The 14,510-nt window shown below is 27.8% G+C and overlaps 1 protein-coding gene across 2 annotated transcripts in view; it reads right to left on the reverse strand.

Annotated features, from left to right (window-relative positions):
• Nucleotides 1-9,601: 9,601 nt before the first annotated feature.
• Nucleotides 9,602-14,510, reverse strand: part of LOC112683164 (neuroglobin-like) — a 64,049-nt gene continuing 59,140 nt past the window's right edge. For both annotated transcript variants that reach the window (XM_025554064.1, XM_025554063.1), the window contains one exon: nucleotides 9,602-9,908. In XM_025554064.1, the coding sequence (XP_025409849.1) occupies nucleotides 9,765-9,908 (144 nt within the window). In that variant the 3' untranslated portion in view covers nucleotides 9,602-9,764. The remainder of the gene's footprint in view (nucleotides 9,909-14,510) is intronic.

Below are 14,510 nucleotides of genomic sequence, written 5' to 3' on the forward strand. Positions count from 1 at the left end.
GGTATTAGTGATTGATAGTCGAATTATTGAGGTGTGTAGTAGGATGAATGTGATCTTATATAAGGGGTTAATTTATAGTTTATTAATAGATAGAGAGTTAACATTATTGGTTAGGTTTGCACGAATTATCACGAAATTTACGATTCACTAACCGATGGTGAATATAATAATATATTTTATTCTAATATATTGTACATAATTATCATAATTGCTTTAATATGATATCTGCAATTTGATCACTTCACGATCTAATTGTTTTTATGTGCATAGCACATTGTACATCATTTTCCATCGACTTGGTTTTAAGTTACATCAACACGTGGTTCTTAAGCATTTTTAGATCACGGATCCCTGATTTTTAGAAATCGAGAACACCCTGACTAATTTTTTATCAAATACTTAGTTTCAATGTGTCTTATTAGTTTTGATAGTTTTAATGCCTCGTTTGACACACACACACACACACACATACACATACCGGAGTTTTTTCGGTTTTCTTCGCGTGAAATCATTAAATACCATTATACTAACGAAGTCTTGATAAATTTCCTTTTTTCGTACACGGAGTCTTTTTTATCATAAACGCCAGAATTCTTTCTTTTTAAATTTAGTCAACGGTCCATTTTAACTTAAATTTCTTTAAGATGATTCGAAAAAATATTACGTATTAACCGTAAATTACGTATGAATAGAACTATAATTGAGTATGATCCATCAACTGCACTTAGAAATAGTAAATATATGACTGCTGACTAAAGTATGCCTATACAATTCATATGATCGAGAAAAACTGATAAATAAATATTAATAATAAAATTATTAAGTTTAGAATCTATATCTAGTATCTGACACTGCAGATAATTGTATCAAATTCCTTTATACTCGTATTTCGTCATTGGTATAATAAAGATGAGGTGATAGGTCTATCTCTTATATTATAATATATACGAAGAAAAAATAATAATCCAACAATATTGTAATAATGCATTCATGTAACATATTGACATATTTTAACTCCCGACATGAGTATCGTGGACACCCAGAGAGCCTCGGACCACAGGTTAAGAACCGCTGATATACTGATCGCTGATCGGTACGGGCTATCACGCAAATGTTTAGGTATCCGATACGAATGCAATGCAAAAAATTCCCTTCAATGTAGATGTTAAATAATGTGTATTGACATTTTAGATTAGGTATCACCATTCAATATTGATCCCTTCAACGAGATTTGAGAGTTAATATTTCTTTCTAAAACGTAAACAATCTACTTACAAAAAGCGATTGAAGTATATTTTTATATCACAAGTATTTTGTCATTTAGTTTTACTATATAGTTGTAATCATGTTAATGAAATATTTGCAATGTTTGTTAAAATAAATAATAATACTATTAATTGTTGAAAATAACAATAAATACAATCATTACTGATTCATGTACCTGAATTTTTACACTATAATATTGGTTAAAATTGATTGGATAACTTAAAGCCACAATAACATCAGAAAAAAATTACATAAACAATATAAACATTAAATAAAATATTATTTTACAATAAAATTATAGCAGATATTTTAAAAAGAACAATAAAACAAATTTTAAAAGAAATGCCTACAATAATTGAATATATATAAAAATATAAATAATTATTATATATATTTTTAATTAAAATTATTTTATAGAGGCATCAACATTTGTACTTAACCGTATTCTATGACCGTATGATAAACTACACTGTTAAGTATATACATAGGAAAATGGGCTTGGAATTTATGGAAATATGTGTTCAATATTCAAATGACGTTCATATTAATATTTGTACCATTGGTTGTCTGCGTAATTTTTACTTTGTATCCTTCGTCATCATAACGGAATTAAATTATATGAATACTGTTGGCTTCTTTGAAATTCTATTCGCTCAACATATTATGATTATTTCAATTCCTGTAACTAACCATAGCCACATAATTATTAGGATTTAAAGTTTAAGTTCAGAAACTATCCGTGAACTTTCAGATTTCATACAAAAGATTTTATGGTAAATTTAACTGCAACAGAATCCTTTATCTTATTGCTTATTGTCCTCCATTGCCATTCGTATATGTCTCTTTAGACGAGTAAACACTAAACATACCATTGAAGAGCATTTACTTAAGCTAGTGAAGCAAATATTAACTAATAATATAATTGAATTTAATAGCGGTTCTATATCGATTTTATATCGTAGCAAGAAAAAATAAGTATAACGTTATAGTAAGTACTGGCTAAACAATGGTACGACATGTGTAATTTATTTAATTGTTGTTAACTTGTTGTATTGGGTACCGACTTTTCGAGAATATTACAGTGTGGTACTTCGATCGTTTCACGTAGTAGTGCCGGACGAGAATTACAATTTAACGCGCGGGATGACGTTAAGTTTGAATTCAAGTGAACCCTAATGTTTATAGTACATCATACAACCGTACTTATCACAACGATAATATTGTGTCAATTAGATATTTTGAATGAAACACGTGCCGTGCATAGAATAACCAGCGCATTTTGTGGTTTAATTTTCGCACCACGTGTAGTAGATGCGTAATAATATTTGTAATATTTCCATAGCAGTAATTGGGGAAAAAAGGAAAAATTACCGACGAAAACTGTTTTGATAGCTTATTACTATAATAGCTTATAATGGATACATAATGTTAAGCAAACCGTACTGTTATGATTTCAATCTGTATCAATATTATCTGGTGATTTGTGATTAAACATTTTTATTTTTCGATTATTCCAAACAATGTAAAACGTAATAATTCAATGGTATAAAGTAATTGCACGATTACTGAAAATGTAATGAACGATTATGTAATAAAAATATCAAAAAAATACCGTAGGAACGTGATAGAAGTTCAGACATTTAGTGACACGGATATAAATTTTTTAACTTTGAAAGTGTAATTAGATTTTCTAAATTATATATGGAATTCATTATGAGTTAATATTTATATATTTTGATTTTTTTTACATAATCGATTACCGACGTGGTATTTTTTTAAGTAGTCTTAATGGGTAATGTTGTAACTTGTATACTTCATATTCATGATTTTATTTCAAATAGATTTTGATAAAATATTCACGATAATGGTTTATTTATCAACGAACTCAAAATGTTAAAAATGTCTATAACCACTATATTATAAAAGGAATCGATCGCGGTTCAGAACACTTTTCTGAACGCAATGATTTATTATTGCTTTTGGATTTAAAATAATAATACGCTGGTGGTTACTCCGAGTTGAGTAAAGCGAGATAAGTGCCCAGTCTGTGTATCCTTTCCAAACTTTTGTTAGTTTTAAGCTCGAAAAGGAACTACGTCTTACTTAACATTATTGTTGTGTAAGCTTAAATTGTATAGCATACTAATAAGCACTCTATGTAATATCTCTAACTTGTGGCAAGATTTAATGTAAATTTTCAAAATTAAAACAAATACGATTGAAAAAATATTACAGTTTTATCGGCAAAAGTGATATTTTTTTTTAATCAAATTGAATACATCAAAACAAATCTACATAAATCAGTACACTTTTTTTTTTCATCGAATTTTGCAGTTGATAATATTTTCACTACAATTCATAATAAAACAATCGATGAAGAACAATGGTTTTTTTTATGTTTATATTAAATCCAGTTATTGTTTATCAATATCATTGTCAAAATATGAAATCATTGATTAAAATGTTCGTATATTCTTTTTTGTACATTTTTGACATATTTTAGAACGGTACTAAAATATAATCAATATTTTTATTTCATGGTTAGGCTAATAACAATAGTTTATTATATATCCGACAAAGCATTTAATACCCTCGAATTATAGTTACTAGTGACTTTCGAATTCCATCGGAATTAATTATTTGTTCACATAGTAATACGAAATAGTAAAAAAACGAAATAAATAATTTCACCCAGAGCGATGTCTGTCCAATTTTAAGTACAATTTTACAGAACATCATTGCGCAATGGTAACTCATTCATATTCGAGCACCACGAAAATTCCGAAATCGTGATTGATGCACCGTGTAAACCGACATATTAATTGCACTCGAATGTTTTCCATACGATAAAAAGCAAAATATGTTGGCAAATTTGCCTCAAAAAAGTTACGCGAAAATTATATAACTTGACAATCCTTAAAAGTTTTATTTTTTACCTTTGTCACGGGCGTTCCGTTAGTGTATATGACACGTTCGTGATTCATGGCAATCGTTTTGAAGTTATTTTCGGCCATAATGCGCTCCTTTATCGCGTTTCGTACGCAATTCGTAATCGATTGCAAGTACGCTCTAAAGTATTATTAATTTTATAATAATAATAATAATAATATGCAATGCAAATTAAATAAACAAATATGACAATGGAAAATGTCGTCGCACTTGGTTTGAACATCGATGTCTCGTATGCGAATAAATACGCTGGAAGTGGAGTCCATTCTTCGACGATAAGCCGCGAGACTACTCTCGAACGTGTCCACTAGAGACATTATCGATTCCGACGTACCTTTTTGAATGTCCTCCAAGGTTTCTATAAGCGAACAGAAAACGTCATCGGGTAAATGTTTATCATCGCGCAGCCGTTCGAGTCGTTTTGTACTGGACACCTGACAGTAATGACAGTATTTTACTGTCCTAAATTCAAGTTGTAACATTTTTGCTCAAAGTTTATTCAAGTTATTCGATTTTACAACTCAAGCGTCTTATATCGATTGTATCCACGTTAAGTACTATGCACTAATTAATGCTGAAGTATATAGAGCGAGATATCGTAAATCGACCGGAGGAAACGGAGTTTGTATAGAAACCGCCTAGCTGTAATCATTCTTATCACTACATTCGCTTAAAATTAAACCTTGTATAAATAGTCTTAAAAATAACCGTCTTAAATACGCCTCATTTGTATTTACGGCGTTCATAGATTTGTGTAGCAAAAATAATTTAACGAACATTTTAATGAATGAAAAATAAATTGTTTTGGAACAAAAAACGTACTGATAACTGCAGTATTTATGTAAGTCCTATTACTATAAGTTCTACACTACAAGCCTTTCTGATAAATTCAAGTTTGATTTTTTCAATAACGCATTCTATTTTTTCATAAATTTGTTGCACGTAGATACCCTAGTTCTGAGTATGTGTTGAACGTTAAGTGGTTTGACAATTTCGTTGGTATATGCATACCGGTTGAATACACTACGGTGTGAAGTGGTATTAAAAGATTAATAAAAAATGACATAACGTGCTGAGTAAATAGCGTAACAACTGTTCAATGTAATTAAATCTCGATAGAAAAATAAAGGAATCTCAAGGGGCTATACTGCTTTGAAATTCTACAACGTGATATATTTTTTTAAATTATATTTTGCTATTTTTTTTTTGGAAGTAAATATATAAATGTTAACTGAATTAAATATAATATTACTAAGGTTGAAAAATTTTTTTTAAAAAAAAAAATGTATGCTATGTAGATATAAGTAAATTATTTACTTAATTAATATCCCTATAAAACCTAATTAAGATTTTATTAAAAGTAAAAGAAAAAGTTAATAGAATTTGAGTCGGTATATAATATATTTTTTCACGCTCAATATTCTCGTTTATTCGGAATTGTTATTCTTCACACAAATAAAGTAGTTTGTCATTTTTTTCCATTCACTTTTTGATTGCCTTTTTCTCGGTCCATCATCCTACGCCAAATTGTTTTTCTTTTTTTATTTATTCTTACCTCTCTCGTATCAACAATTTCTCAACGCACGGACCTTAATCAATTTTCATTTTATTTTTATACTCACTATTATTATTATTATTATTATTATTGTCACATTTTATTATGAATGAATTTGTTTTAATATAAAGCATCTCAATTGATTATGATTATTTTATGGAAATAATTCTGAGAATATTTTATTTTTGTAAACATAGTAATTTTATGCTTATACTCAGTCTACAATTTAAATCCGTTTTGCGAATGTTGATTAATTCATTTTTTTTGTATCGTGTATGACATTATACAACGCATTATATTCTGTTATGCTTTAGTTTTCATTTTACGATGTTACGTGTTTTTTATTTTTATTTTTATTTTTTTCTACTCATACAGACAATCTCGAAAAAACCGTTTTCTCTTCCGATTGATCTTTGGTACTTTGACTTGTTCCACGATTCAAACTCTATAAAAACATCAAGTGATTCATTTTCAAGATTTATTCGTTAAATGTATTGAATTGAAATAAGTTAACAAGTCGGAAAACGTGAAACATTATTGCTACATACGCATTATTTTAAAATGCGAGTGCTAACGATCAACTAAAATATTTTAACTTATTAAGAAACCGTAAGCAAAGCATATGGAAACATTGTTTATTTTTCGTATGAGTAGTATGGTAGTGTGTCTCAGCAATTTGAAGCTCACGCAGTTCGAGACGCAAACGGGAGTTTTGCTAAGTTTGGCGTGCGAAAGATGACGACGATCGATTCCATTTCGCTGTCCTTTTTAACGGAGAAGATAGTATTATTGAAAATGAAACTGTCAGCTACAATTACCAATACGATTTGATGGGACGTGATTCGGAAAAATAATCGGAGGTTCTTTAGTTCAATAATAGAAATCGAGGGACGTTAAATAGCGTCGACAAGGGCTTAGAAACGATTGATGTACAACTTTTTATTGCTTCGTATTTTACAAGGAAAAAAGTCACCGAACCACTTTTCGAATTCGACAATTGCAATATCTACTCGTTTGATTGCGGTTATGTTATATTTAGTGTCGTCGTTTTGTCACCATCAATATTTATTCATTTAGATCTAATCAAACTAACCGTTTGATAAATACTTTTATTTATGTAAATTTTTGTATGATACAAATTATGTGTAAATACAATCATTACTTTAGCTAATAATTGATTATTTTTAATAACATTTCTTTTATATCGTTGAATTTACCTATTGTTTTTTACAAATTCCAATATTAAATGTTTCGCTAATTCATTGTCAAGCGTACACTTTTAACATTTCGAATGAATTTTAAATTTGAGCATACAATCACAGTTTTTATGATTTTGTTTTGAATTTAATTTGTATAACATTTATTTATATTATACACTCTTAAAATGATTTAACTTTTATAAATGTTAATCAATTTTAGATTTAAAATAAGCTTGCTACTTAGTGTATATTTTAAGATTTGAGATTGATGTGTTGCGAAAAATATTAAATGAAGTTAATATTGTTAACTATATTACCATATTCATCACACTTAAAATCATAAAATACACTATGATTTTCATCTATTTTAATTATTTTTCTTAACATTTACTTGACAGAAAAAAATACAGATTTCCGTATACGTTTTAACAATATATTTTAGATGATCTTAAATTACTGCAGTTAATTATTTCATAACGAATGTAAGTACGATTTTGATACAATTTTGATTTTCAGTAAGCTTCTTAGATGGTACTTATTTGTAACCACTGTTGTAATAAAATTTATAGTATTTGTAGATTAAAATAACACTTCACGACGGAGTTTGTGTAGTTTACTAAATGTACTTATATTTAATTAACTGTATTAATATTATTATTTTGATTGTAATACGTCAATAAACCCTTTTACTTCGGTAATTCTTCTAATTATTTCATATTTACTCATATATAAAATACGTTTTAAACCATTGATTTACAGTATCTATGGTTACTGAAAAGGGGCGTGCAATAAATAATTAAATTAATTAATTTAATGTGCCTCAAGTTTAGACCATATTTAGAAAATCTATATCGATGAGACAGAAAGAATTGTTTGTAATTTTTGTTTTGATAATTCACAGAGTACTTTTTATAATTTTTCGAATTTTACTTTCTAAAATTATTTATTTGAAGAGACATACTCATAAGTATTAGTGTATTATTTTACTCTTGGATAATATGTAACTAATCTTGTAAGCACTTATAACTTTACATTTTAAAATAATAATTTTCAGAAATTTAACATTTTAAATTTTTATATTAGTTTTCTGTTAAAGAATATTTTAATGAAAATTATTTAACATTAATAAATATATTATATAGAATGTTGAACTATTAGCATAATACTTATAGATATTTGATGCCATTTTAATTAGAAAAAGTAAATTGTAATAGTTCTTTTAATTTTAAATTTGATTTTAAATTCCCATTAGGAAAATAAACAATTATACGTAACCAATAGTATTTCTAAGTGATAAAATATAATGTATATTAACAGTCACAAAAAAAAAAATATCTTTTCTTTTAAGCGATAAAAAAAATAATATACATGATTAATAATTACTAAGTTTAACATAGCGAAATAAAATAATCATCCTATATGGGATTGGATGTTCTTAGAAAAATTGATTTGCTAAAGATATTTTTAACTTAATAAGGCATTCATCATTATGTCATACGGACACAATTATTGGTTATAACATTATTGTTGTAACATGGTTTTTTATGCACCAATGTTAGTACATTGGAAATGCATTTTATTCCCACACAGAAAGTTTGAAAAATTGGTCACCGGTAGAGATCTTGAAGGGTTATTAATGAGGCTGTAAGGTCCTTTGGCCACACCTCAGTAGCCGTAGGACCTTTTTGAGTTGACATTGTTAAAAATACCCTTTTATTTACTTTCGAACGTTTTAGGGTCATAGTGGATGCCATTTTCTGCTGTGCATGTCGGCAACAACTGATGAAACCGCTGTAGATCTTCTAACCGGTCAACAATCCGTTTGTAAACACTTTGATCGTCATCTAAAGTTTCGAAGTAACAATACACTTTGTTTAAAATGTAACAAGATGTTCTTTCGGACAAATAGTACACACTAATGGATGTAATGGATACATTATAATATAGGTGTTTAGAGAGTACAATATACATAAATGTACGTATATAATATATGTATATATATGAGCGTGTGTATTTTTATTACGTGTAATAAATATCAGTTCTTTATTGTTATATTCTTAAATTTTTTTTTCTTTATGGTAGTCATAAGTATAACACAATAATAGCCTGTATTACATACATGTACATAATTATAATGAAACTCACTCGGCAAAAATGCAACCAAACGTTCACGCAGCGATTGAAATAGACTCATATGAATATTTTTCTATTCAAAAACAAACTAAAAAAACAATTAATGTATACAACTCAAATCGAAATCACTTTTTATCTAATATAAAAACATATTTATATATATATATATATATATATATTAATATTCGTGTATATATAAATATACATACCTATTTGTCACTATATAATAGTCAATGTTATTGTACACAATATTGATTTAATATAGGTAATAAATAATAATAGCCAATTAACAATTGCTATAACAATAATTACAATTTTTTTTTTCATATACTTATACTTATATAAATATGATTTCTTTTTATGTAGGTACATGTTAATAATCAAATTGACATTATGGCTTTTGTACAAATTGCGCTCAGTTAATTAAATTTGAGCTTATCATTTTTATTTAAATTTAATTTCCAAATGACTCACATATGTGTATATATATGTGTATGTACATATATACATACATACATACATACATACGGACATATATATTTATATATAATATATTGTTTGATAAGTGTTAGAAATATACAGTGGAAATAATATGTTCGATCAATTGAACATTTTATTGATATGAAATATAAGATTTCATTAAACTCCTATAGTTTTTTTTTCTACGGTCCGGTGGCTTCCTTAAATCCTTTGATCAATGTCTGTATGATGAGTTTAATGGTGATTTTATAAATCGTTTCGATGTTGTCTGTAAATCGATCACCTAAAGTAGTTTTTACTGCTTCCAAAAATGGCACTTCAATTTTCTAAAAAAAAAAAATATTACGGTTTTAGAATTAATGTTAATCTGTAAACATGCGTGTCAGATTACCAGATTTTAAATTTATATTTAAAACAATAAACTACGATTTAATATATAATTGAGAAATAATGTAGTATCTTTTATAAGTTTATGTGTAGAAACCTACTAGTAAATACATTAAACATTTTATTTTTTGTACACATAGTATTTATTTTTTGATACCTATTTTTTTATTTTAGTCTTGGCTAGCATGAATGTATATTAAATACTTCTATTTGGATATTTTTCATTACTGGTTAGTATGAACATAACTTAATGCGTCTTAATAGTAGCAATCATAGCTATGTACTGGTAACTAACGACAAATGGACGGACGGACACAACGCTAATATAAGGTGTTCTAAGCTAATGTTTAGAAATATAAATTATGACTGGTACACATAGTATATGCAATACATTTTATTGTTTTATAATATGTAACTTTTGAATAGAAAAAAAAAGTTAAAATCAATGAATTATTGGATAATTGAATAATATTGAAAATATTTAGTGAAGTGATTATCAAATTTATTTTATCCTACGATTGAAAACAAACATATAATTTATTTGGTAGGAATACATAATTTATTCAAGTGTTTGATTATTTATAAATGCATATTTAATTATTTCATGTAATACTTAGATTTAAATTTAAATACAATTTTTTATTTTGAAATTTGCAACCATTAACAAATAGAAAAATTCCTTAAATATATTTAGATACTTTTTTCAATAATGTCTGTATAATAAATATTGACCTTTTTATAATGAACTCTACACATGTGCAACTATTCATGATAATTTTATTAAAATGGTCGAATCAAATAACAATGTATAATATAAAACAAAACTATAAATTAAAAGTAAAAAAAAAATAATCAAATAAAAATCTAGTCACAAATGCTATAAATATCTTTACACCGCTAGTACTATAATAATAAAGGACTTTATTTTAAGTTACACAATATTATCTGCGTTATACAATATCATAGAATAGTTTTAATTATTGAAATGGATACATACATACGCACGTGCTCACAATTATTATTCCCGTGGATTCCCTTTTAATAGCTCAACATTTCAAAAACGCGATTATCTAGCGTTTGTTAGCCGAGTTATTTTTCATCATCAATCACATGTCAGCAGCTATCAACTCAGAATCAGTTGATTGCGTGTCAATATATTTTCTGTGTCAGAGTTACAAGTTAGATTTTTCCCGATTTATTATAAAACATAAGTTATTTGAAAACAAACGGACCTTCGTGTACGGAATGTAATAATCAAATATCTAATACTATTATTAAGTTATTTTGATGTAATGTACGTCATGAGAGAGAACATAAAAGTAACAGAAATTAATTACGCTTTGAGTTTGCGGTAAATTAATCTCTAATCACATTGTAGCTGATGTACGTGTAATGTATCTTGAAAGATAATTAATGCGATACGAGTATGTCTTTTTGTACGAAATAAAAAAAATTAAAAAAAAGATTGCCTGCTTTCTCGGTTTAAACATGTACAATGAATCAAATACGCGTGATTGAGGAAGGGAGAAAACGTTTTTGTTGAACCGCATTTAATTATAGGTGTTTAAAGTTTATGTGAACTTTCAAAACCAGAAACATTCGACTAGGTATACACACCAGAGTTATGACATGTATTACACACTCACGTATAATATAGGGGTGTACACGTGCGTTCGACTATTTATTATTCGTATGATGAATGACGTCATTAACGATTCAAATGTTGAGGCTTAAGTACATGCATGGAATAATAATTATCAAGAATTTATCAATTTTTTGATTTTTACAGCCATGTGCATGATACACTGCATGCACGTTGACCGCACTTGAACCTCTTCTTCTCCTTTCCTCTCGTTTCTGTAATTTTAGTACTTTTGCCTAACAATAATGTGTTGGATCTTTCCAGTTGACTGTTCACGAACAACACCATGTTGAATTCCACTTCGACGACTCTATAAAATACGTCTATTACGAAGCACCGACTACGTTCGGAATACGGTAATGTATATATATATATATATTTATATTTATTATACATCCCCCGTACCAAACGGTTATCGCGTTCGAAACTACAAAAAACGCCGTTTCGTTTAATTTGTTAAGAACGTACGAAAACGACGAAACAGATCATCGGTATCACAGTGATCAGTGGAAAACAACTATAGTGATGAGCAACTTTACATGTGCAAGACGATAAAAAATCAAAATCATAAATGCCCAATATGCAACTGCTTTCGTGTCCCGTTTCGTTTAAAATTCATAATATTAAAGATTTGCTGTTTTTGAATTCTGAGTGAAGCTATAGGGATTTATTGTTTTTTTTCTTTCTTTACATTTAAACCATTCTAAAATCATGTCTTGTGAATTGAAGTTTATTAATTCAAAAGTTTTTTTTTTTTTTTTTTGTCAATCCGATCCGGTTATTAACAGCGTTATCATGGCTAAACATCGTGTCAAATCGAACTCTATAATTGAAGTAAATATTGGCCGCGTTCTGTGTAGAAGTACGTGCTATAATTATTTTATATTCAAATACAGTATATAAACATTAGGCTCCGAGCAGAGCATATTATATTCGTTGTAATACACGTTGTCATATTCGTCGTTTCACGCCCGACCCCGGTTCAAGCGGGGTTCAAGTGATTGACCAGGAAATTACATTCGATTTGTTTAACGTATATATAAATACTTTATACACATGCGTGTAAAACTAACACTGTATACGAACTATTAAAAAACATATTACGCGTAACTGTACCAATAAATCACAGTGCTTGGTTAATTGCTTCACGTCGAAGACCGGCCAAAAACAATAGAACTATTGACGTGTGCCCATAAAACGATTCCAAAATTGCCGCACATATATATTTGTTACCCCAAACACACACACACGCATGCACGTACGCACGCACGCACTCATACGCACGCACGCATACTCGTATGCCTACGATTACGACAAGTACATCAATCTTTCTCACGTTGCGACATCGTTTCCGAGTTAAAACGTATTATTCGGTGTCGTTCGTGGAGTATATTTGAAACGGGGTCAACGAGAAGCTATTCGTCCTATTTTTTTTTTTTTGTAAAGCGTTTCAAGTACTGCGCACTTAAGCAAACATGTATATTACGAGTCTTTAGTCTACTATACTGATTTATTAATCGACTTTTCTAATATTGTTGACGAAACGCAATAGTTTGTATATCTTAAAAGACGTATATTTAATTTTATTGCGGGATTTAATTTTTGAATGTTGTTATTTGTCCTCAACTTTTGAAAATAAACCAACAACTATTGACCATAATTAGAGCGCGGATTTTTATGTAATTACATAATTTTATTGAATGTGAATTTCTTAATTTCGATTAAAAATAAGCACGTTTCAGAACACCTTGAATAATATAAGACCTTTTTTATTTTACATATTTTCACATATTTCGATGTAAATACTTATTTTTAAATATTTCATCAATATTTACATATTTTTTAAATATTTCATATTTTCATAACATTTCAATACAGTTTTTATTTAATTTACAATTATTATATTGGAACTAAATGAAAGAAGATATTTCAAATCTTGACTCAGATACTACAATCGCTATTACTTTTAATATTGTGTAAAATAATATCTTGCAAAATAATTTAGCATATATTTCCACAATTTTTTTTTTTTTTTTGGGGGGTAAAATAATAAAAAATTAGAAAAATTAAATTTTACAATAATTGAGAGTCTCACGATAGTGGAAAGTGCAGAAATTCAATGAAATTCAATTCAAGGAGAATCCGGAGTTACAATAAAAATTGATTAAACTACGTACTGGTATTGACGGACATCATTTCTTCGTTAGGATATTGTACCATATTTTACGGTAAGTTTATATGAATTTAAATAGAATATTATATTTATGAAAACTGTATCAGTATTAAAATAATATAATTGATAAAATAAGTACAAAACAACATTTTCCCGTCATAAATACTACATGAATACTATATCATATCGTATAAAAGATAGCATTTGTACAAACATTTTTTTTAAAAAATGTAATAATAGTTAGATCATTATTAGACTATTATTACACCCGATCATTATTCGCATTAACAGAATATTTGAAAAAGAGTACTTAACGGTACAAAAATAAGTTTAGTTCGGTTTTAAATGTTTTACAACACATAAAATACGTATTAAATATATTATACACTCGTGAATTAATTTTGTAAGCTCATTACGTGGAAAGATTTCTTGGGAGAGCCAACTTGTAATACCTATGTCCCAATCCAAAACATTGTTACGGTCTACAGTTATTTTAACGTATAGTAGATTTCGTATTTGTAATCGTATTTCATTAATTATTACTCCGAGAATAACTTCGTATATTATAAATAATAACAATCGTTTGCAAAATATATATTTTTATTATTTGTAATCACCTTTACATTATTCTCAAAACAGATTCAAAGAATAATCAAATTTGTTTACATTTATTTAATACTCGTTCTTTGAATACCATAATACGTATATATCATTACCATACCATTA

This window comes from Sipha flava, unplaced genomic scaffold, assembly GCF_003268045.1.
Source record: "Sipha flava isolate LNK unplaced genomic scaffold, YSA_version1 220_pilon_pilon, whole genome shotgun sequence".
NCBI lineage: Eukaryota > Metazoa > Arthropoda > Insecta > Hemiptera > Aphididae > Sipha > Sipha flava.